We start from the raw sequence: 26,602 nt of genomic DNA on the forward strand, positions 1-26,602 counted from the left end.
GCCAATTTCTGCTGAAACGAGGGGGTTGAACATGTAAAAAATCCTTGACCATCTGCATAGATTTTGCCTTACCCTCAACTTTCTTTAAAACCTCTTCTGCTTTTACACCAAATAAAACATCCTGCTGTAAAGGTGCATCCAATAACTTTGCTTTAACATGATCAGGTAAAGTTTGTTCTTTTAACCAAGCATGCCTACACGTATGACAAACCCTGTCACTGCTGCTCTACAAGAAGCTTCCAATGAATCAAATTCACATTGCAAAGTATGTTTTCCCACTTGTTCAGCTGCATGCAACAAATCTTGCATTTCCTTGTAATCAGGCTGTTCTGTATCTGTGATCATTTTTTGTTTTGAGACATCAAATATTGTTGATATTTCAGCATGTGAAACTGGCAATTTAAGGCCCTCATAGCTAGAGTATCTGAGGTATATACTTTATTTCCCCATCTGTCTAGTGCTCTAGAATCCCTTTTAGAGGGTACAGGATTTTTAGCAATAGAGGCCTTAACCCCTTTGGGACCCTGGGAAATGGTTTCTGGGTCAGCAACAGGGCTTTTATATAGGAATGTGAGTGAGTCAGAGACTCTATAGTATCTGTGTGGTTTGGCTGGTGCAGGAGGTAGTGAATCTGGGTTAAGGCTAGATTCTGAATAAACATCATCCACAATGTCCAACACGGGTGGAATAGCAAGTGGTCTGTGCTGGGGTAGTAAAAGGAACTCTCGGAGCCTTTTCTTAGAATCAGAGTAATCCTGGCCTTCCCAGTGGAAATGTTCCCTCATGGTATGTAAAGTTTCCCCAAAAGAGTAGTCTTCTGGGGGAGATGCTGAAGGGATAGACTCTTCAGCATCAGTCTTCATAAGGGGGAAAGGAATATTCCTGTTCCTCAGAAGAATTTGAGGAAATTGAAGCCTGGTCAGAGGAAGCGTAGTCCTCCTCCTGTCTTAGCCTTAAATCTTCAGCCATCTTAAGCATTTGTTTCTTAGGCATGGGGCCTTGTGCTGGAGACTGCTGTACAGTCTTCTTTGTTTTTACAGGGGTTTTTCAGCTTTGCATAGGATTTAATAGTGAGTGTAGACGGTCTGAAGACACCTTCTGCAAATGAAGGCGTTTCAACTGCACCAGAATCTCCTCCAGAATCTCCTTCAGCCATGGAGTCGGAAGGGCCTAAAGGTAAAGGTTGTGGAGGCCTAGCAATCTCCGCTTGGGAATCGGATGCCGCCTGGGGTTCTAAATCAGCTGTCATCAGGGTCTGCGTAGGCGCCTCACTGAAAACCGGAGAACCGGCGACTGGCCTAGCAGAGGCCTCGGAGTCTGGTTTGGGTCTCGGCTGCCTGTCCTTATCTTTGCGTTTTTTATGCATTCCAGTCGTCGGTTGCACCGACAGCATGGTATAATTTAATTACCTACCAAAATAATGTCGGCGAAATCAAACCGGCGTTTAATAGTTCGTTTGTTAAACCTAGCACAAAACCGACAACCTGTGACATCGTGGTCTGGGCCTAGGCAAGGAATACAATAAGAATGAAAGTCCTTATGAGATATTTGCTTCCCACAAGAAATGCAATTGTTAACTTTTTCTGACATCGGACTGAGGCAAGAAAAGGTTCCCCAACGGGGTACTTAGCTTTAGTGAAGACTTCGGTCTGAAATTCGATTAGAAAATCTCAGGAGTCGGCCAACCGGCACTTGCGAATTGCTTCTGCTTCGGGCACTGTGCGGCAAGAAAGACTGGGGAAAATGGTGTCAGATGCCTCTTATATACCCCTGGCGCACTGACGTCAGGGAAGAAGCGACAGCAACCGACGCCGGACCAAGACTTTGGAACTCCGGCCGACTGCGGGACCACCTGATGGCAGGATAACCCAAGTGTGATGACTGCAGCAGTGTAACACAATGAACATCTTTAGATCAGCGGTAGCAGCCAGCTCAAATGGAGGCAGGGTGAGCTTTTCCAACACATAATTGAGGTTCCATGCAGGTAAATGGTGATCTTCTAGGAGGCCTTACATTTTTGGCTCCTCTAAGATACTGCTTTAGTAAAGGATGAGAAAAGATTGGTGGTTCTGTATTGTAATGAGCTGAAATTGCAGAGGCATGGATTTTGATTGATGAGAAAGATAGGCCTTTGTCAAGCGTTTCAGTTAAGTATTGTAATATCTGAGGAATATCTGGTTCCACTGTATCAGTTCCTTGTACTTGATTCCAAGCACAGAATCTCTTCCATTTGTCAGCATAAGATTTTTAGTACTAGGCCTTCTGGCTTCCAAAATGACATCCGTTACAGCTTTACTGAAAGGTGTTGTTTGCATGACTACATGATTAGCCATGATGCCAGGTTCAGGGTCTGTAGTTGATTGTGCAGGATCTGATTGTTTTGCTGGGACAGAAGTTGTGGTCTTTGAGGCAAGGTCCAAGCTGGGTACTGAGATAAGTTCCTTAGGACTGGGTACCAGTATTGGTGGGGCCAGTCCAGGGCAATTAATATCATCTTTGGTTTCTCTTGTCTGACTTTTAGGAGGACCTTGGGTAGAAGAGGCAGAGGAGGAAAGGCGTAAACAAATAGGTTTTTCCAACTGAAGGATAGGGCGTCCACTTTCCATGCTTGTTTGTGATAAGTCCTTGTGCAGAATCTTTTCAATTGACAATTTTGAGGAGAAGCAAATAGATCTATGTCTGGGCTCCCCCATTTCTCTGTTATCATGCTGAAGACTTGTGGATTTAGTTTCCACTCATGAAGATCCATAAGGATTCTGCTTAAATCGTCTGCCAGAGTGTTTTGTTTTCCTGGCAGGAATTGAGCTTGAAAATGTATCTGGTAGGTCAAATCTGTGTTCCACAGTGCCATGGCTAATCTGCAAAGGGGGGTACAAGTGTGCTCTCCCTTGCTTGTTTATATACCACATGACTGTTGTGTTATCCGTCTTCATCAGTAGTTGTCCTGGATGAAGTAAGTCCTTGAAGGCTGTTAGGGCATTTTGAACAGCTAGCATTTCTTTCTGGTTGATATGCAGATGCATTTGTTTTGGTGTCCATAAGCCCTGAATGCATCTTCCTGCCATGTGGGCCCCCCCAGGCATAATCTGATGCGTCTGTTGTTAAGGTTTGGCTGGCAGGGGGTAGAGAGAAGGGCAGTCCCATGTTTTGGTGACATGCCTTTGCCCACCATATAAACTCCTGTTGCAGGCAGGGAATGAGAGGAATTATTGTTTCCAGACTGTGTGAATGTTGACTCCATAAACTTTTTGGGTACCACTGAAGTTTCCTCAAATGCAGTCTTGCATATGGAATTAGTAGGATGCAGGATGCCATGAAGCCCAGAGCCTGCAGAATTTGTCTTGCAGAAGACTGGGTTTTTGTTGCCATCAGTTTGAAGTAAGTAGTCAGTTGCCTTGTTTGTCTGGCGTGAGGCAAGCCATCTAGGCAGTTGTATTCAAGCTTGTACCCAGGAATGTTATCTTTTGAGAGGGTACCAGTTGTGACTTCTTTTTGTTTATTGTGTACCCTAGGCATGTTAGAAGCCTTCTCACAAATGCCAGGTGTCGAAGAAGAGTGTCCTTGTTCTCTGCTTGAATGAGACAGTCATCCAAGTAAGGATATAGTTGAATACTTCTTTGTCTGCAAAAAGCAATTACTGGTGCCAGGCACTTTGTAAAGACCCTGGGTGCAGCAGATAAGCCAAAGGGCAGTGCAGAGAATTGGTAAGTGCATTAGGCCAGCCTTGAATCTGAGGCATCTTCTGCACAATTGTCTTATTGGGACATGCAGGTATGCCTCTTTTAGGTCTAAAGTCACCAACCAAGCATTCTTGACCAGCATGGGCAGAAGCTGCTGCAAAGTCAGCATTTTGAATTTTGGAATGATCAGGAATGTGTTCAAAATCGACAAATCCAGTATTGGCTGCCAGGCCTTGTCCTTTCTGGGTACCAAGAACAGTCGAGTAAAAACCTTGTCCTTTTTCCTGTTCTGGTACCATCTGAATGGCCCCCATATCCATGAGGGACGTAACCTGTTTCTGTGCCTCTGCCCATTGAGTTTTTGGCAGATCTGGCCAACCATTTGTCATTGGCAGAGTGTGGAAATGGAATCTGTATCCCTGTGATACGATGCTTAATACCCACTTGTCCTGGGTTATTAACTTCCAATTTTGAGCAAAAAGTGCTAATTTTCCCCCTATAGGTGCTGCCAAAAGATAAGTGCTTGGTGTAAGTAGAGGGAAGTCATTGGGATTGCTTTCTGTAGGTTTGCGCTTTATCCCCTCCAGATATGGAGGTGGAAGCGCCCTATTGCTTTGACCTGTATGAATCTTGCACCTGGTATCTGGAACCCTTAGGGCATCTGGATTTGCCCCTTTGAGCTCTGACACAGCAAAGGATCAATTTTTTTGTAGGCCAGTGTCTACTGAATCTTGGTGGCTGCACTTGTAAGAAGTATTTAACAGTTTGCATAGACTTAGCTTTGTCTTCCATTTTATTTAGAACCTCTTCTGCCTTAATACCAAACAGAGAATCATGCTGTAAAGTGCATCTAGCAATTTAGCTTTAACATGATCAGGCAAATGTTGTTCCTTTAACCAGGCATGCCTCCTAATCACAGATCCAGTAACTGCGGCCCTGCAGGAGGCCTCTAAGGAATCAAAACCACATTGCAAAGTATACTTTCCAACTTGTTCAGCTGCATGCAATAATTCCTGCAATTCTTTGTTTTCTGCACATTCTGAAATCAACATCATTTTCTGTTTCAGCAATCCCATAACATGTTGTTGGTACTTAATCATATGAAACTGACAGTTTAAGGCCCTAATTGCCAAGGTTGCAGATGTATAAAACCTTTTTCCCCATCTGTCTAGTGCCATTGAATCTCTGTCAGAGGGTGTAGGATTTTTTGCTGTTGAGGCCTTAACTCCCTTTGGACCCTGTGAAATAGTTTCAGGATCAGCAGCAGGGTTTCTAAATAAAAATTTATGTGAGTCAGGTACCCTGTAATATCTGTCAGGCTTACTGGGAGCCGGAGGTAGAGTGTCAGGGGTCAAGCTTGACTCCGTAAACACATCATCCACAATGTCTAAAACAGGGGGGGTGTCTAAAGGCTTGTGCTGAGGGAGAAGGAAGAAATCTCTTAGCCTCTTTTTTGATTCTGAGAAATCTTAACTTTCCCAATGAAAATGCTCCCTCAAAGTATGCAAGGTTTCTCCAAATGAATAATCCTCAGGTGGAGATACAGATGGGATAGACTCCTCAGCATCAGAATCCTCATAGGGAGGTAAAGACAATTCCTGATCAGAAGAGGAATCAGAAGAAATAGAAACCTGATCTGAAGATTCATAATCAGTGTCTTGCCTAGTCCTCTTTATCTGGTGGGGGATGGGTACCCCTGATCAAGGTAATAATGTCTTCAGCCATTTTGAGCATCTGTTTTTGTAGGCATAGAGGCCTGTGCACGTGGCTCATGCGTCAGTTTTTTTAGTTTTAGAAGTTGCTTTTGTCTTTGGTTTTGCAGCTGTCGTCGGTTTGATACACAAATGTTGAGGTCTGAATACACCCTCAAAAGCAGGTGCCTGCTCAGCAGCTCCGGACCCATCCGAGGGAGATACATCCGTCGGTCCAATACCTTGAGTATCTTACGGCATGCCGGACTCCACATGGGTGTCAGTAGAGGCCTGCGACTCGAAGGTAGCGGGTATCAGGGGCTGCAAAAGCGCCTCACTGTGAACCGGCGAACCTACTGCCTAGCTACAAGAAATTTTGATGTAGCATGGTGCTCATTCTTTAAGTTCACACTAAATAAACAAATCTGGACTTTATCATAGTGTGTTTTCCCAAAAATCCAAAAAAAAAAAAAAATATATATATATATATATATATATATATATATGGATCCCCTTGACTTGATCGACATGCCAAAACACCGACGCTCAAAAGACAGACTCCAGAAGACTGATGAGACAGATGATCAACAAGGTGAAATCCCGACAGCCGAAACACTGACATGGGCAATGTGTGAGCACGATTCGGTAAGTGTGCGATAGTGAGGGATTTAGCGTTAGGGAGCGGACAGGTAAGTGTGAGATAGTGAGGGATTTAGGGTTAGGGTGCGGGAAAGGGGAGTGTGGGGTAGTGTTGGACTTAGGGTGCGGGTAAGGTAAGTGTGCGATAGTGACGGAGTTTAGGTTTAGTGGCGGGTTAAGTGAGTTAGGGTTAGGGTGCGGGTAAGGTAAGTGTGCGATAGTGACGGACTGTAGGTTTAGTGGCGGGTTAAGTGACTTAGGGTTAGGGTGCGGGTAGGGTAAGTGTGCGGTAGTGTCGGACCTTAGGGTTAGAGTTACGGTTAGTGCATGTATAGTTGTGTGTAATGTGTAGTTTACGTTTTGTGTGTCGGTGTTATGATGTTTGGTTTTGTGCATTTTCGGTCTTTTGGTGTCTGTGTTTTGGGTGTCGGCTTTGTGGCGTGTCGGTGTTGTGATAGGGATCCATATATATATGTGTGTGGTTGTGCAAGGTCACTGTCAATAGTAAACTAACACCTTTGGGTTTTTCTTACCTGCTGAGATGATCCGTCTCCCTCCCCCAACCCCCAAAAAAGCTCACATGATCACAAAGAAGGCTGACAGTGGACTCGCGTCACAGAAGAGACTTCCTCAAAAACAGTGCTGGCGTGCATCCTCTTAAGCACCAAAGGGAATTTTGTACTTGTAGTAAACAAATCTTATCACTTGAGTACAAAAAATATGCAGACTAACTTGTGAATGAAATCCAATAAAAACAAAACATACCAACAGAAAGAAAAATCAACCATAAGCATACACATAACATTAGTGTGCTACAGGCTGGGAAGCTGCATCATTACAGTGCCGACTTCCTCCAAGATCTACAGTCATCTTAATTACAGTGGCAACAAGCCTACTCTACTCAATGTTACACTCTTCATAGGTTCATAGGTAGGTACTATGCTATCGGCCCTAGGGCCCATACAAGCCTAGCCAAAAAATGTACCCTGGCTTTTGCCACCCAAGAAAATTATTTTCCTATGCCCCTGTCGAGCAGAGCCACAGAAGTGATCCCCGGGGTGAATTTCCCATTTCCCATCCAATCATCAAGATTTTTCTTGGGAGTGCTAATGAGGAGCTCTGTTTGACATAGATAGGTAGTCTGTTCCAGAGTATGGGAAGACTCTGGGACAGGAATCTATCCCTCCAGCATGTTCTGTTTATTGTGGTGACAAGGTTAAGGTCCCTAGAGCGTGTAGCTCGGAGGGATTGGGATTTCTTTAAGTGGAGCATGTCCAACAGCTCTGGGTTTGACATAGCTTTGTATATTAGGCAGAGATCACCCCTGAGTAGGCGATATGCGATGGAGTAAAGCTGTAGTTTTTTTTGAGACGGTCGACATATGGCATCTGTTTGAGGCCAGTAATCCTCTTTGTGAGGTATTTCTGTGGTCTTTCCAGTTGTTGTAGATGTCTTGTGAGGTACATACCAAAAGGGGCGTTGTACTCTATAATGGGTCTAATGAGTGATGAGTAGAGGGGAACAATGACCTCTTTTTTTCTGGATGAGAATCCTTTTGTGATGAGATGAGCCACGTAGAAGGATTTCCTGACCACTGTGGCAATGTGATTATCAAAGGAGGGACTACTGTCCCACTTGTGTCCCAAGGTCTCATCACATTTACAGCATTACGTAGACTACCAGCTATGTGGTAGTTCATGGGTACAGAGTTTTTACCAAAGGGGATGACAATACACTTTTTGGCATTGAGCTTCAGGCCATGGCTTTGACACCAGGTATCTGTCTCAGTGAGGCCCTTTTGTAGTTTGTCCACATCGTTAGGAGTTTCGATTATGGCTCCTAGTTTGCAGTCATCTGCAAACTTTGTTAGCCAAAGACCTTCTGTGTTGGCCTGCACTTCAGAGAAGTAGATACCAAACAGGAGAGGACCCAGGACTGAACCCTGTGGTACTCCACTTGTCACTGGTCTGACGTCGGATTTGGAATCCGCTACTTTCACAGTGTGGGTGCCGTCTGTGAGCCAGTTGGCAACCCATCTTGCGACATAGGGATTTATACCTAGTTTAGTGAGCTTATCTATAATTCCAGAGTGGGGGATGGTGTCGAAAGCCTTGGAGAGATCTAGATAAGCTGTGTGAACCATTTTACCATCATCTATGGCTTTGGTGACTGCTTCAAAGAAGTCAATCAAGTTTAGGAGACATGATCTGCCTTTTACAAATCCAAACTGAGTAGGGTCCAGAGTTTGGAGATTACCAATGTCTTTGTTTAGGAGTTCCATGATGATACGTTCCATCGCCTTGCAGACCAGGCTCGTCAGGCTAATGGGGCGGTAGTTCCCGGGGTCCGTCGTGGCTCCCCCTTTGTGGAGTGGGATAACTGTCGCGGTGCACCACTCAGTGGGTACAAAGCCTGAGGTGAGACTATGATTGAACATGGTACTTGGGTAGGGTGCCAGTTACCTGTGCAGCCATGATTATAGGAACTTTGCATTCTTCCAGTATAGAGATGGGCCCTCTAGGGGGGTGAGAGGGGGTAAAGTTAGCACTGAACCTGCTAGGATGTTGGCAATATCAGTTGGTTCTGTATATTTAGTGTCATTATGCTGCAACTCAGAGCAGATCTGAGTGTTCCCATTTAGATTCTTGACATAGCTATAGAATGCTTTGTGGTTGTCTTTAGAGTCAGTGGCAATTTTGCTTTCTAACTAGCTTTGGAGGATTTTATGAAGGATCTCAGCTTCTTACTGAGGTTGACCAGGGAGTTCCTCCAGTCATGGGATTTTACTCTTTTTTGCAACAGTTTCTTTCTTCTGTTGTAGAGTTTGTTTATGGCAGAGGACCACTAGATTGGCTTCCTTTTTTTGGAGGATAACATCTTGGTTCTATTAGGGATAGCATGATCCATGCACTCGTGTAAGTGCTTATAAAGTGCATTTGTGTAGGATTCGGCAGTCATACCTCTACTGTCCGTCTGCATGGGTGTCATGAAGTTTGCCACTTCTGTCTTAAGGAGTGTGAAGTTGGCTTTTGAGAAGTTTTTTACGATGGTTTCCCTAATTGGGGCTGGGGGTGGGATGTGGATGTCTAGGCTGATTAGCTTGTGGTCGGATCTGACCAACGAGGAATTGACCTCTGGTGTGGAACACCGGGTTCCCATGTTGGTGATGACCAGGTCTAGGATATTGCTGCCCCTGGTGGGGGTGTGAATAAGTTGATCCAAGGCGTTGGAATTTATGAATTCTAGAAAACATTGAGCAAAAGAGTTGGTACATGAGTAGTTTTCCCAGTTAATGGTGGGGTAGTTGAAATCGCCCATTATTAGGGTGTTGGGTTGTACCCTAATACTTTCCAGTGTATCAAGAAATGAGGAGTGTGAATCCTGGGGCATGGTGGGGGGTCTCTGTAGCAAGCTACAATTTGGATTGTGGTCTTGCCCAGAGTTAGTTGCACTTGGATAATCTCGGATGCATTATGCTGTGCAACTAGCCTGAAGGTGTGGATATCCTTAATGAATATGGACACCCCTCCGCCTTTAGTGCTTCTTTCTGGGTTAGGTAGCTGAAAGGTGTGGTATGAATTGAAGCCTGGTAATGCAGGGGTGCTCTCTGGAGCTTTGAACCAGGTCTCTCTGTCACTGCACAGATGTCAATGTTCTCCATTTTAAGGAGTGCTTCAAGTGAGTGCATTTTGAGGTTTAGACTTCTAGCATTGAGTAGCATTACCCTCAGATTTTGCTTGCTTGTACCTGTTACGGTGGTGAATTTGTCATTTGAACCTTGCCTAAAAAAGGCACTATAGGGGTGGCAAGAGTCTTAGCCAGTATCCAGAATGCTAAGGGCGACAGGTGCAGGCCATTTCTGGCAAAGCATCGTGGATTGTCGATCATGTCGTCCCAGGCAGACAAATACTGGATCCCCTTAGAATGACCCCAGAAGCTTAGCCAATTGTTGAAGTCAGTCATTTTGTCCTTGTACTGTGGTATCATTCTGGGTGATGGCAGGATGCTACTCAGGGTTAGGGTCATACCTGCCTGGGATACAAGATCGGAGAGCTCCTCCAGGTCTCTTTTCATGTAGTCCAGGGAGGTACGTCTCAGGTCATTCACACCAACATGGACAATGACAGTGTCATATTTGTACTTATTGTGGAGTGATCTGAGTGCATGCGTTATGTGGCGGATCCTGGCACCTGACAGGCAGCTAACAGTAACTTTCTCCTTGTTTAGTCTAGTGAGTGGAACATCAGTGTGCCTGACTATAGAGTCACTTATGACTAGAGTGCTGGGTACGTTGTTATGCCTTATGGGCTGTGGTTGAGTGGCACACTGAGTTTGTGGGCTATGTGTCATTTGGGTTGTGTTGGGGGGGGTGGAGTTTGCTTGCGTTTATGTTTTGGATGTCCCTGATGCTTGGGCAGGTTTTTATTGAGAGCCTCCACGAATGTAGGTGGGTGTTTTGTGTTTCTATGTGTGTGTTTTGGTGGTGTGGGTTTTGAGGGACTATGTGATGAGTGTGGTGTGGTGCAAGTGTTTACCCTCTCCTCTTGACTGTCTCGTCCAGTCTTGGGTGAAGACAGCTTTGCTTCCAGTTTGGCTATATAAGTGCATCTCTCACAGGTTGTAGTATTGGGTGGTAGGAAGAGAGGGTTGTCTGTGTACATGAGGCAATTGCTGCATTGCCCCAAGATGCCCAGATTCATCAGGTAGACAGGAGAAATCACTGGGAGCTGACCCTTAGACATGCCTCGATAAGTGCTTATTTAGTAAGTACTAAAAACTGCTTTCCACTAGACAAGTGAGGAAAGTTGAGTGCTGTAGTAATTTGCAGCTTATGTAGTGCTTACAATGAGTTCTGAACAAGTGCTGAGTTCAAAGAAACAGATTTGAGTGCTGAAACTAGAAAACTGGCTAGTTATAAGAAAAAAAAAACTAAGCTAGAAGGCTTCCCTCCAACACAGAAGGGCTTGGGGGCTCAGAAGCCTACAAACAGTCTATACCACTTAACAGGAAAGGCAGGAAACAAGCTTAATTTTTTTTCCTTCTGTTTCCCAGATGCTCTCTTTGTACACAGTAGGAGTGCCTGAAATCAGAATATGATCTCACTGCACTCAGTTGAGTGAGCAAATGAGATGGGCCCAGGAGTATCCAAACACAAATTTACAAGAGGGGCGGGCAGTTTCAAGGCCACTAAGATTAACACCAAAACAAAAACAAAAACACGTAGGGTGGGTGGGACTAACTGAAGAGCAGAGTCAAAACTTCCAGTTCAGTTAATATATATTCCTGCAACATAGCTAAATCAATTTAAATACTGTATTCTTTAAAAAAAAAGTGCAGATAAAGGTACTTAAATTCTCTTATACGTACAGTTGAATACAGCTAGATCTTAGCCAAAGCTGAGGTTTTTAAGCAGAAAATATTTTAAACTGTACCACTTAAATAGCCAAGGACAGGAAATCAAAGAATGTGGCTACCCCCACACCTGTAATTACTAACAAACAATAAAATTCAGCAAGCACTGACTGAAGAGCAGAGTCAAAACTTCCAGTTCAGTTAATATATATTCCTGCAACACAGTTAAATCAATTTAAATACTGTATTCTTTGAAAAAAAGTGCAGATAAAGGTACTTAAATTCTCTTATACGTCCAGTTGAATACAGCTAGATCTTAGCCGGCCAAAGCTGAGGTTTTTGTTACTCATATTCCTTACTCTTTCCTCTCTTCTCAAAATAATGCCAAATTCTCCAAGAAGCTCACTCCTTCCAAAGCGAATATACTTAACCTTTTCTAAATGTCTTCCACCATGTTGTACTTTCTGCAGTTGAGTAACGGACAGGCACAACACCAAATATTTAACATAAAGTGCACCAAACTCTAGTACAAGTTCAAAACTTCAAATCTATAAAATTCCAGTACTGTTTTGACAGTTGTTAGCCTGAAGAGCTGAATATGAAGTGACATTGCTGTGATGCAAGTAATACAGCAGCCAAAAATTGATGAAAAGTAGAGATTATGTGGGGACTTGTACAAAGTGGATTCTTAAATAGGTACTACTCATTGTTATAGGCACTTTGCTACTTTTTTTTGCCAGGATGAATCTCCTCACCCTAGAGAATATCACAGTGAATTTTAAGCCTGCCAAACAAAATAGTACCTATTTTTCAAAAATAACTTTTAAGTAAACAAGGTACTTACAACAGAGCCTGGTTCCCTGAGATCTTGTGCTGATAATCCAAGGCTTTCAATGTCTGACTTGAAAAGGCTACAGTCTTTCTCCTTTTTCCACCTGGCTCTTTTAATATTGTGAGAGTCAACGTTATTACACGGACACAGAACCTGAAAGAACAATGAAAACGTAAGTGCTGGTAAAGGAACGCTTTCTGCATCAACAGATGTCTGCATTCCATGGCAAACGACTACGCCGACATGTAACAATATGAATTAAACATTATTACTCTGCAGTGATAGTCTTCTATGTTGAATATCATCAAAGTGCCACACTAATACAATCAAGTCATCCTAGATTATCAAATACCAAGCTGCAAAACAGTCATAACCACACTGAAAATGAGGTTACCCAATTGTACAGTCACATACTGTTTTCAAACCCAATCAGGATCTGCTCCAAAAACTGTGTTAAGATCTTAAGTCTGCATACAAACTCTGGGTTGAAAACATCAACACTTTTTGGATACTGCTCTCATGCATAAAGGCACAGAAAGGGGAAGCAGAAGACGTGGCTGATTGGTGGAATAGACCACTCTGGAGGACATAAAATATTCATCTTGGACATTTGCACATCCACTATGCAAAGCAATCACAAGAACAGCATCCTTCAGCAGTTAAGCAAAAAGGTGGCAATGTTTCTCTACTGAGATACAAGATCTTTTGACAGCAAAGTCAAAAGGCAACCTGCACTTACACAGAGGATAACTTTTCTAAGCCTTCATCAGTGTAGGTACTCCATAAACAGAATAGCGCACTTTCTACCTACTTTCTTGCAAAAAAAAAAAAAAAAACTTACGACAAGAGAAAGTTAGGAAAAGAACAATCCAAAATGAAGTACAGTTGTGTAAGTAGACTTATCATAATGGCAGAAGGTTGAATGATCACTGCTGCAGTAGCTCTATCTATACGGGTTATATGTCCTATCTAGGATATAACAGCTGGCCAGCATCCAAAGCTTAAGAGCACCTTCCACATGCCCAGAACACTGATAGCTTGAGCAGAGCTGGAGAAAATCAGCAGCTTGGGAACCAAGCCCTTTAAGGGCTTTCATGACAACTGAGAGAGAAAGAGACTACAGCCTTGAAAGAGGACAATGCTAGGTACATCAAAATCAATGCTCACACCCAGACAAAAAAATTACACAAAAACAAGGGGTACAGAAGAAGGCATGTCTGCTGCAACAGTGACTACTCGAACATCTGCTTATACAGCAATACTATGCTCATCCTTTGATCACTGCTGCATTAGCCCTAACTACACGAGTAGAATACCACAGCTTACAAAGTTTGGAAGAAGAAAGGATGAGGGTCCGGGATTTCCTGGAGAATGGTCCTAGCAAAGCCTGCCCTAGACCTGGAAAAGGACTCTAGTTTCTAGTGCTTTGTAATGGTATGTAAAGAGGACCAGTATACTGCTTCTAGAATACTTCTACAGTCCACCCCCTTTTCTAAAAGCCAAGGCCCTAGTAGAATGTGCCTTGCCCCTGCCTGGAACTGACTTGTTACAGTGGGAATAACAAACGGAAGTAGCATGAGATGACAATTTGGGCACTGCCTGCTTTGACACAGGTTGTCTTTTTTCTTGCCCTCATAAGAAATTAATAAAACATTCAGAATTTTTGATCAGTTATTTCTATCAATATAGTATCCAAGTTGTCTGTGGACATCCAAAGTATGAAGAATCCTTTCTCCCTCATTTTTTAGGTTCTGGAAAGAAGATAGGGAAGATGGATAGCATGGCTCAAAATAAAACTTGGATTCCACTTTAGGTATAAAAATGATTAGTTCTCAAAGAAACCTTACCTCTTTGGAAAATGTGATAAGGTTGCCCTACACAGTGATGGTGAACCTATGACGTGTGTCAAAGATGATACACCAGTGTTCACCAATACCCAAGTTACCAAAGAAACTGAATGAACAAAAATACAAGAAATATGTGACCCCTCACTTGTTTATTAAAACTCAGCAACATAAAAGTCATTAATTGATGTTAATCAAATGAAATACAATGTGTTCCATATTTTTTTCAATTCACAATTACTATTAAACGGAGGGTGATTTTTTGGTGCATTATTTTAAGCCCAATTATCAGTATGCATATAGTTTTCGCTGTTATAAGTCACTGATTTTTCTTTTACTTTTATAATACACAGCAGCACACACGATTGGACTGCATTTTTTAAATTAATGAAGATGTAAAGAATTGTTTCTCTTTTGTTGCCAGCAGAGTCAAGATAAGCATTTTCTGAATTTTTGACACACTTGAGTCCAAAAGATTCGCCATCACTGCCCTACAATAAGAGCTTGCAACTCACTCTTACTGCAGAAGTTATAGGAATCAGTGGCACTGTCTTCCATGTTAAAAATTTCAGATCAACCTGATGAGTTGGTTCAAATGGAGCAACAAAAATGTTTTCTAAAACAAAATTAAGATCTCAATGAGGAGCCACCTACTTTCCACATGGAAAGGTATGCAAAACCCTTTTCAAAAATATCTTGACATGGGAATACATTGAAAGAGGGAGTTTCCATGACCAGACATGCTGAAATGGCTGATGAGCCTTGACAGAGGAGTAAGAAAGGCCAGAGAAATACTGGCCATAAAGGGGTCCTGGTTCTGATTATGGCACTAACTAGAAAATCTTTTTCATTTGCCAATATATAATTTTTTGAGTAGTAGGTTTCTTTGCCTCCTTTAACACCTGCTGCATATCATCAGAAAATATGTGCCTAAAAGTTACTAACACTACCATGCATGGAAATTAGCTGGTTATTTCAAGTTCGGGTGCACAGAAAAAAAACAACACATCTTTTGTGGGTAGGTCCAGTCTGTGAGGAAGTGTATAATTGCCTTTGGCTACTTCCAAAAGAAGGTAGAGCCACTGTTGCCTACACCAGAAGCATGTCTCCACAATGACTTTTGGAGTGTGCTTCTGAATCTTTACAATGATCATGGATATCAGTGGAAATGTAAGCAAGAACATTCCCGTCCAAGAAAAAAAGAATAAATCCGTTTTCCAGGCTTGCTGGCAAGGAGTCCTTTGCTTGTTGTGAATGGAGGTGAACAGATTGTCCTAAGTGTTCCCTGCAGCTGGATCAAATCTTGGAAATTCCCCAATCCAGTTTTCGTTTCTAAGGGTCTGCCCTGGTCTTGCTCAGCCCCAATGTTTTGTTTGACAGAATGTAAGAAGCCTGTTGAGTGAATCGGTATAGCCCAGGCTACCACGGCTAATATGAATAGAGCACAAGATCTGTCCCTCCCTGTTTATGTACCACATCACTGCGGTGTTATCTGTAATCATTTGTAGAGGTCCTGGGGACTACAAATGATTCGAGAAAGTTGAGTGCATTTATGTCAGAAGAAAAAATTAAAATGAGTCACATCTGCCTCAGGCGATGAATTTTCCTTTATTAGTAGTTAACCAGATTACACAGCATGTTGGCCAAGATATCCGGTCTGGACTGATCTGATCTCCTCTGATCTGATCAACTTGTTTACTGACCTCAACTTTTATACTGCAAGCAAAACAACTTTTTGTTACATTTCTGACCGTTGACAGTTGGCTATGAAAAACATACAGGATAAACATGTTTATCACAAATTACCTCAAACCCACAGCTAGTACAGAATATTCAAGAAGTACTGAATGTTCAATTCAACAAGGGTAGCTCAAACTTTCCAGGAGACACAGCCTGCCCCAGTAAATTAACTCTTACTCGGCCGTGCATCCTTATCCCAGGCTTCACTGAGCTATAACCAAATCTCTTTATTCTGAAATGCAGAAAACAGATATTATTCAGGTTCATAAGCAATGCTGCATTTTGTTCACAAATGAGGCCCATCTTTGATAGGCATATCCCAACAAATAACATGTTCACTTTGCAAGAACAGGAAAAAGACAAACAGTATGTTTTTAAAACTTTTTCTCTTAACATTTCCCCCCTGAAAACACTTTTGTCTTTTATTTCAGCAATGTATGGTAAAAACTAAGTTTTTCTTTGCATACATTACTTCATTGGCAAGACAAATTTTTAAACTTCAAAAACATTTGCAGAGAGTCACATTTCAATGTATTCACTTTCACCAGTCTGTTGCAATTGCTGGTACATCGTCTTCGTAACAGCAGTATCAACCAGTCTTTGTAGAAGACCTCTGATACAGGGTATACAACAACAACCACATACCACCACGATAGCCACAGCGACTCCAACGGACACCAGGAAACTACTGATGAGATGACTCCATTCTCCAAACCACGCTTGTAGAAAGTCTATAAAGGGATTATTTACCCCAGAGTTCTCTGCCAATTCTTCGGATAACATCTCCAAACCTTTCAAAGCTCGAGTGATACTTCCATCAGGCGCAGTGTTGTTTGGAATATATGTACAACAGAAAGTCCCAAACATCTTGCAAACTCCTCCTTCTTTGGCCAGGAGCATATCCAAAAGCCTTGATCTGAGTTTGTTGTCTCCACATAACCACCATACGTCTGCTAAACTATAAGTTTGGTTCTCCAGAAATGGATTCCCATTGCCATTCACAGTAACATTGCAATAGTTCTGTCCCATATTGCCATAACTTTTTCCCTGTGCCATCTCTGGAAATGCACATATACGAACCTGGATAGGAAATCGCTGCAGGCGGTTTCTCAACTTTGCTTATGACCAGAAAACGCTGAGTTTCATCTTTGCATTTATCTTCAGTTTTGTTGAAGAATAATTTCAACAGACACATTAGAGGTTACCTTCATCTTGCATCAATGGGACTGTTGCTAATTGTTGTTTACCTTCAGCACAATAAATACAGTTCTCATGATGTGCTTCTCGGGTACTATATATAACCCAAGATAACCATTCATTATGGTGTACGAATCCAGTCTCAAATAACAATTGTTCTTCTTTTGTGAAGGCAAAATCTGCTTTATTTGTAGCATTCTTAAGGCTTTGTACTTTAAGTTGGAGGGTCCCCAAAGGATCAGTTCTAGTTGGAAGAGACACTCAGATTCCATAAACTCCTGAATCACTTTCTTGTGATGACACAATGGTTAAAGTAACTACTCCGGTACCTTGGAAATGCGCAAATTTATTCTCTGTTGCCTGCTTTTATCTCTCTCTGGTATCACTGCACCACTTGTTTCCCATCCATTCACATCTGTTGACCACCAAACACGACCAGGACGTACAGTCTCTATTGCACAAGTATTTTGCACGAGTCAAGAAATTATTATTGTTCCATTTAGAACAGTCCAAAATTCCTTCACAAAGTTTCACCTTAAACACAGTAGTAACACCTGTTTGCGCTTGCAGTACCACCATTCCTTTTTCTCTTGCAACTGTTCCTTCTCGCCTGGACATATTTACTTTCGCCACCAAAATCATCATGTGACAGTTCAAGTACCAGTTGAACATGGCCATCCTCCCTAAGGACTACCTCACGCCGTTGGTTTCTTCACTGGGTTTGAGACGAACTAACCCCTATTGGGCTAATCCCCCTTTGTAGCCAGACTTTGCGCTCAGAGGTCCGGTGGAGTTTGACCAATATCAATGGCAGAAGGAAGAGCCTTGAGTTTTTTTTACAGTAGGTGATATGAATTCACGAAATCCTCTCAGCGATCTTTACAGCCGTAGGTGTCGAGATAAGTACTTGGTATGGGCCTTCCCACCTGGGGGATGACCAATTCTTTCTCTTCACAATTCGGATCCACACCCAATCCCCAGGTGCCACACTTAACAAGGTTTCATTTCTGGAATCTGCAAAGGAGTCATTGGTTACAAGAGATTTGACATTTAGCAGCTTCTTCATATAATCCGCTAGATCCTCACCCCCCCCTCACATTCCGCTGGCAACAATCCTTGCCACTGCGGGACGTAATATGGTCTACCAAACAAAAGTTCAAATGGTGTAAGTCCTTTGTAGGAAGGTGAGATTCGCATGTACAGGAGTGCCAACGGAAGGCACGCAGTCCATGACCAATGTGTTTCTGCCATTAGTTTGTGGAGCTTACTCTTCAAGACACCGTTGTGTCTTTCCACCAGTCCAGCTGATTGGGGATGGTAAGCACAATGATTTTTGAGATCAATTTGAAACACTTGACCCAATTTCTGAACAATCTGGTTAACAAAATGAGACCCATTATCACTGTAAATGCGTCTTGGTAGGCCAAATTGGGGAATTATTTCTGTAGTCAAAAGCTTTGCTACTGTTTGTGCATTCGGATGCTTCACTGGAAAAGCTTCTACCCATTTAGAAAAAGCATCAATAATGACTAAACAGAACCTTTTTCCCTCTGAGGGTGTCAATTCAATAAAGTCCATACAGAGTGTGTGGAATGGATACGGAGGGGTAGGGAATGACTGCTGAGACTTCTTAACTCCCCCCTGAGCATGATACTTTGCACATAATAAACAAGATAAACAGAATTGCTTTGCATAAGTTGAAAACCCTTTACACCAAAACACCTTAGACACTATTTGAATCATCGTCTGTACTCCTACATGGGCAGGTCCATGGCTAACCAATGCCGCATACCTAAAAAGGTTTGAGGGTAATACCATTTTGCCATCTGATGCCCTATACAACCCCACTCTGTTGAGTGATACCATATTTTACCCAACGACATTTTTCCTTCTGTGTCGTCAATGTTTGCATTACTTTTAGTGTTTCTAAGTCTAAGAGGTGTCCGGGCTCCGAATCATTATCATGTAAAAGCAAATCATTTTCTTGAGCTGCCTTTTTTGCAGCCATATCAGCAAGGGCATTTCCTCTGGAGACAGGATCTTTTCTGTTGGTATGTGCGGAACATTTACATATCGCTATCTGAAGTGGTAGTTGCACTGCATCTAACGACTGTAAAATTAAATCTCTGTGATTTATTGGTTTGCCTGTCGCAGTAACCATTCCCCTATTCTTCCATAGTTGAGCGAAAACATGTACAGTGGAGAAAGCATATTGACTATCTGTATAAATTGTCACTTTTTTACCCTCCCCTAAGGTACAAGCAAGAGTCAAATCCACCAACTCAGCTGCCTGTGCAGAATAAATGTTTGACAATCCTTTTGCCTCCAAAACTTCAGTTTCTGTGGTGACAGCATACCCTACTAGTGTTTTTCCTACAGTGTCTTTCTTTGCTGATCCGTCTACAAACAAAACGAGATCAGAATCTATCAACGGAATATCCGTTAAATCTGGTCGGGGAAGTACTTTGTCATGAATGCTCTCTAAATAAACGTGTGGAGTACCTTCTTCTGGAGTTGGCAAAAGTGTCGCCGGATTAAGAGTAGTACATCTTTCTATGGTCATATGAGGCTGTGTCAGCAGCACTGTCATACATGACAAATGTCGACTAGGAGATAAAAAGGTTATCTTATCTTGCAAAAGTATAGTAGCTACTGAATGTGGAACCCGCAATTGTAATGGGTGAAACAAAACTAATGATGCTGACGCTTGTACTGCCATGGCAGCCGCCACCACAGCTTGAACACAATGCGGCAATGCCCTTGCAACAGGATCTAATCTGGAGGAGTAGAAAGCTATTGGCCTCTGTTTATCCCCATGTACTTGTACCAGAACTGAAGTCGTATATCCTCCCTTACAATCAACCATTTGTACAAACGGCTTAGAATAGTTTGGAAAACCCAAAACAGAGGATCCTGCTATCAATTGCTTAATTCTAATAAATGCCTGTATTGCCTTATTTGTCCACTGTATATTATTCTTAGCCGCCATGGAAGTATCATAGATCAGTGCGGTCAATGGCCCTACTTCCTCAGCATAGTTAGGGATCCAACTTCTACAAAAAATAGTCACACCTAAAAAGGACATCATCTCCCACTTAGTCGTAGGCATAGGTGCCTCAAGAATTGCTTGTTTTCTTTTGTTCTCCAATTGTCTACCTGCCTGCGAAATTAAATAACCCAAGTACTTTACTTGTGCTTTCCACAATTGTAGCTTTTCTTTATTTACCTTATGTCCTTGCTCAGCTAAAAAACTAAGGGCAAGGGTATTCTTTCTACAACTTTCCTGCGTGGGTGAGGCCAACAAAATATCATCTACATACAACAGAACCTGGCTCCCCTCTGGGGGAACAAACTGAGCTAAATTCACAGCCATTTCTTGCGCGAATATTGTCCGACTCTCACAACAGCCCTGTGGCAATCTGGTGTAGGTGTATCTTTTACCTTGATAAGTGAATGCAAACCAAAATCTACTCTCCTTATGTAGCGGTATGGAGAAAAAGGCATTGCTTATATCTATGACAGAAAAATATCTGTGCTGAGGTAATAAATCATTAAGTAATGTATAGGGGTCAGGGACCACCGGTGCTCTTGGGATCACAGCCGAATTAACTGCTTGTAAATCCTGAACCAACCTCCATGACCCATCCGGTTTCTTTACAGGAAACAACGGAGTATTGCAGGGCGAATCTGGGCATTCAACAAGAATTCATACCTGTTTTAGCTGCTCAATGACTGGCTTAATTCCTTCATCTGCTTGTTTACTTAGTGGGTATTGGTGCTTACGAGGTCTAAAACCTGACTTTGGAGTTGTACAAATTTCACCTGCTGTTTTCATCAGTCCTACATCCCCTTTACCTTTTGACCATAAATCTACAGGTAAGGCACTTAACGCACTATCTTCCTCTTGAGTTAGGAGGATTTGTCATGTCATTTCTGTTTTGTCATCCCTGAGGTGCACACTTGGTTGTGCCCAAGTCACCCAATTTAATCTTTGTACCTGGATCTGTTGATCCTTCAACTGACCTTCGGACATTGTGTCCCAATTTACCACCTTTTTCGCCAAATCTACCCAATGTGTCCCCACCGCTTTAGTAACTGAAATATGTGGGCTATAACCTGAGCGATATAAAGAACTCATGTCCTTGGTCAAAGTACAGGTCACTACTGTATTACCTTGCTTATCCCAAAACATATCATTCAAAATTATCCTTGCACATTTGTGCCTAAAGAATTCTTTTTCAAATTCTTTAGCCGGACCAGGGGCCTGTCTGTAGTACACAGTACAATATAAGTGTGCCGCAACCTGCGGTGACCCGCTCCTAGATTTACTTAAAGCTAGGTTGATCAAATCTGTATCAACCCTCCCCGGCCCGTTTGAAATCAGGTTCTGGCTATACCAGTAAAACAAGTCTTGTACTCCTTGTACCACCAAGCCATCCGTTAACCTTTTCATCTCAATGCCTTTAGGTGTGGGAATTGCCGCTATTCCAAACAAATGCATCAAATCTCTTCCCAGCAAATTAACTGGACAAACTTTCGATATAATTACCCTACACCTAACAGTTTGGTTTGTTTGAAAATCTGTGAACAATAGAGGATGAGACAGTGGTTCCTTATAGATTTTCCCGTTTGCCGCTTTCACAAGGACAAACTCATCTGTTTCGCAGTTCGGGGGTAGAACTGCTGGACCCAAAAGTGTACGCGATGCACCTGAATCACATAAAAACTCCACTTTCTGTCCCTCAACCAAAAACTCTATCATGGGTTTTTGATCCAGATGCATAGCAATACCCAAATGTGCCAGGTTTATGACTTCATAGCCACAATCCCGCCCTTCCTTAATTTCCTGGGTGTCCTGACATTCATCGCAGAGAGTGTCTGCCTCATCATCATCACAATCATTCTCGCTTTCTTCTTGTCTACAATAATCACAATAATGAATTTGGCACCTTCCTTTACTATCATATAGTCATGCGGAGCCCTTGTTTGTAAGCTGTGGGGGATGTTGCCACTCTTCGCAGTCAGCAGCAAAGTGTCCACGTCTACCGCATTTAAAACATTCTCCATGTTTTAACCTCCCTTCATATTCCTCTGAATCTCCACCCGGTTTATTTGACGTGTCCCATTTCGGGCCCCCACGTCTTTGTATGCCACCACGGCGCCCTTGCCCCCTTTGGTCATGTACCAAAAATATACCACCATCATCCCCTACTGCTAACACTTGTACTTTCTTTTTCTTTTTTAAATTGAAATGTTGCTCAGCATGCCGTGCATATTCAAACAAAGGTTGCAATCTACATGTTCTGTGTTCAACCATATGCTTAGTTATAAAACTATTTATCGGTGCCTTACAACCTTTAAGAAAAGCGTTTTTCAATTGCTGTTCGTACGGACTATCAGTAGTCTGATCCTGCGAAATCATCATTCCACAATGGTTATTGAACACTTCTGTCAATCTTACAATATAGTGATCTACAGATTCATCATCATTTTGGATGCACTGATTTATTACTGTCCAATCTGCTCTTGGACGCCACTTATCAGAAATTCTCTTCAACAGATCAGTGACTTGTGTGTCTAACACCCCAGAATTATGCTTTAATGTAGTGCCGTCATCTGCCTTACATGTCCAAGTACCACAAACTAAGTGCCAATCTGGACCCAGGATTTGTCGCACTACTTGTTCTACTTCTAAACCATTTAGATAACAAACGCATACCAACTATGTCCTCAGAAAACTTTTGAAAATTAACCTTGGGATGAGGAATACCATCCGTAGCTCGTTTTATATCCTCTCTAGCCCAGGGACGATAAACTAAAATAGTTGGCTCTTGTCCAACATCCCCTGCTTATGGGTTTGCAACTTGTATTAAGGGAAGGGCTTCTGAGTGGTCAGAAAGTTTAATGGCCCAACGTCCTTGCCCTGCTGGTCCTGACCTTAACTGCATAGGTCGGTCTACCTGTTGCAAAGCAACCTTGGGTATTACGGGAATTTGCAGGTAAATTGGAGGGGTCACAACATTTCCTTGAGCAGCCAATAACCCACCCTGCTGTACAGATCCCACATCTTCAGACTGATATTGAGGAGGTTCCGCCGGTACAGCAGCAGCAATTTCCCCATACGGTGGGGCAGTTGCCTGCCTTTGCACCGCACAAACTGTATGCTCATCCTCCTTATCTAAAAATAAAGCTACTTTTCCACTTGGCACCAGTGATCCCTTTTGACTTATTTTTTTCTTTTTCCTGGCACTGTTTTTCTTTTATAGCTCATTTATTTGCCTCTTCTAACCATTTTTGTGTTTGGGTAAATCCCAATTGTCTTTGTTTTTTAGTTCTAGTTCCCGCATCTCTTTTCAAATCTCTAACCAATTTTGCACAGACATTCTTATTCAGTGTACCATCAAAATCATATCTCGACTTCCACTTTTTCAAAAATTTAACATTATTTTTGTTTAAACCTTTCATATACTTAGCATCAACATTTAAACAGGCATCACACTCACACTTGCAGCAACTCGAACCCATGTTTCCCCAAGATTTCTTATTTTACCTTCCCTTTTTTTTCTTTCCTTTTTTTTCCTCTGGTATTTAGGACTGTATCAAAATTATTTTACAGGGCTTATTATAAAATGGGACTATCTTAACGAGTGACCCTAACAAAGTAATCTTAACAAGTAATCCAACCCATCCTTAACTAAAAATAAAACCTTGTCGACAAGATTAAATTAAATTAAAAGAAATTTATTTTTCATCCTACCTGAACCAGATGAGACTCCGTTTCCCCTTTTCATTCAGAAACCGTCCATCAGATAGGGATCAGAGAGCGGCCGGCCTCCTTTCAATGACAAATCAGTCGGAGGGCTTTCAGTCAAGGGAATCTTAAGATGAGAAACCCTCACCTGCACAGGTTTTTCAGTCTCTCTGTCGGTCTGATCCATATCTTCGTAGAGGTTTCCGGTCCGAAGGACCAAAATGTCAGAAGAAAAAATTCAAACGAGTCACATCTGCCTCAGGTGATGAATTTTCCTTTATTAGTAGTTAACCAGATTACACAGCATGTTGGCCAAGACGTCCGGTCTGGACTGATCTGATCTCCTCTGATCTGATCAGCTTGTTTACTGACATCAACTTTTATACTGCAAGCAAAACAACTTTTTGTTACATTTCTGACCGTTGACAGTTGGCTATGAAAAACATATAGGATAAACATGTTTATCACAAATTACCTCAAACCCACAGCTAGTACAGAATGTTCAAGTAGTACAGAATGTTCAATTCAACAATGGTAGCTCAAATTTTCCAGGACACACAGCCTGCTCCAGTAAATTAACTCTTACTTGGCTGTGCGTCCTTATCCCAGGCTTCACTGAGCTATAACCAAATCTCTTTATTCTGAAATGCAGAAAACAGATATCATTCAGGTTCATAAGCAATGCTGCATTTTGTTCACAGATGAGGCCCACCTTTGATAGGCATATCCCAACAAATAACATGTTCACTTTGCAAGAACAGGAAAAAGACAAATAACAGTATGTTTTTAAAAACTTTTTCTCTTAACAATTTATAACTGGCAACACCTCTTGAGTGTGTGTTCCAGTCTGCCCTTTTTGTTCCAAAGATCCTGCACTTTCATGCCCAAAGACAACAGCTCCTCAAGTAATGTCTAAGACATCTGTTGTTACAGACTGTAGAGGAGCTGGAAATGAGAAGCAGTTCCCGGTTTACAAATCCCAAAACTGGAATTTGAAATGTCATGGGGTGTTAATGACACCATACATTCTTTAGGTACAACTGAATCTTTCTCATCTTCTCTGGCAAGAGAAATGATGAGAATAATCAATGCCATGAATCCTAGTACCCTGAGAAATTCCACTGATGAAACTACAGACTAAGTGGAAAAAATCCGGAATAGATCTAGATGTTGCTCTACTTTTTCCCGTGGAAGAAAAGCTCTTTGAACTGGAGTATCAAGTAGACATGCCAGGAATAAAATCCAATAGGATGAAGTCAAACAAGCCATTACTTGTCCTTGCTTACTGGGATAGTACAACTAGGCAAAGCCCATTTTTAGTGGCGGCCTGGGAGAAAAACTTGCATTACAGTCTAACAATTATATATAAATGTACAATTTACAATGGCATACTATACATACATGTTTGACTTACAATGACATAATTAGTTGACACTGTCCAGTAGATTACTACAGGTAGAAGTTTACAGGTGGTTAAGCACTGTGTCATCAGCAACATTTGTGCTAGACATGTTACAGAACTATTTTTAAGTATTAACTTTTATAGTATAGAGTATCTAGGTAACCATTTCAAGAAGCTACAGACATTTTGAGAATATAACTAGTGTGTGGTAGAGGAGGTAAGAAGTTAGAAAAGATTTAGGTGAAGTGAGAAAAGGGAGAAGGGAAGGGATATGTATGATTGGAAAGGGAGTAGGTTAAGACAGGGAAGAAAGATGGAAGAAATCCTGGGAAAATGGAGAGTCAGCCTGGTGCTAAGCATATGACATGACCAATATTTATTCAGATTTAGTGTTAGCTGTTTTTTTTTTAAAGTGTGGTAGTTTGTCAGCGAGTTGTGTGTGTTCTGGGATGGTGTTCCATATGGTTTTGAATGCTGTCCTTGAAACCCAGTCTGTAAAGATCTCTTACCAAAATAAGAGATTTCGGACACTTTAAAGAGTCTGCAAAGAAAGCAAGTTGCTTAAAAATGGAAAAATGTGAATACCTTGCAGTCTGGATTATCACAGTATCAAAAATATTATTGAAGAAAACTGGGACATTGTCACAGGAAACCCTTTTCTGATTAACATCTTAGGTGAAGCCCCATCATTTGTTTATAGGAAGGCCAGGAATATTAGACGTTTTGTTGAATTTAAACCTAGACCATGTGAGAAAAGCACTAAAAGATGTGAAACTAATTGTACATTTTGTATATTTATACAGCAAGGTGATAGTTTTTATTGCCCTTATTTAAAGAAGATCATTAAAACCAGTGCAGGGGGTGACTGTAACACTAAAAAAGTAATTTACAGGGCACAGTGCGAATGTGATGCATTCTATGTGGGCAAGACTGTAAATAAACTCAAGCGAAGGATTTCATGTCATCTGTCAGAAATCCGCTCTGGATGTAAAAATAATGCACTAGCCAAACACCTTTCTCTTCATAAAAGACACACAGGTTTTAAGTTCCAGATCCTGGATCGCATAGACATGGGTGATCTTGAAGGAGACATCCCGAATATTCTGGAGAAACAGGAACTCATGTGGCAATTAAAGCTGAACTCTTTTAGAAAGCCTGGACTAAACTACTTCTGTTCAATTAAAAGTGCACTGGAACTTAGAAAATTGCCACATTGTTTACATGACTAAGTGTATTTTATTTTTTTCTACAAATTGGTTTTAAATACCATTTTAAATCATTTGACATTTAAGTGTATATTTTGTTTCCATCATCATACATATATTTTTTTACTTTTTTCAGGTTCTCTTTTTTCCACTTTATTCAAAATGATGGTAATAACAATACTAACTAATTATACAATTATATAGGTTTTTAGGGTTCTTGTACACAGACCTGAAGAAGTCTAGAAGGACGAAAGCGATCTTTGTTAATA

General features: G+C 41.8%; 1 protein-coding gene across 2 annotated transcripts in view; it reads right to left on the minus strand.

Annotated features, from left to right (window-relative positions):
• The window catches only part of KDM5C (lysine demethylase 5C), a gene marked incomplete at its 5' end in the record, with an annotated part of 2,556,543 nt that overhangs the window by 479,996 nt on the left and 2,049,945 nt on the right, over positions 1–26,602 (minus strand). For both annotated transcript variants that reach the window (XM_044060510.1, XM_044060501.1), the window contains 1 exon segment: positions 12,207–12,347. In XM_044060510.1, the coding sequence (XP_043916445.1) occupies positions 12,207–12,347 (141 nt within the window).

Source organism: Protopterus annectens, chromosome 1.part0 (genome assembly GCF_019279795.1).
Source record: "Protopterus annectens isolate FY-2018-M chromosome 1.part0, PAN1.0, whole genome shotgun sequence".
Classification (NCBI taxonomy): domain Eukaryota; kingdom Metazoa; phylum Chordata; order Ceratodontiformes; family Protopteridae; genus Protopterus; species Protopterus annectens.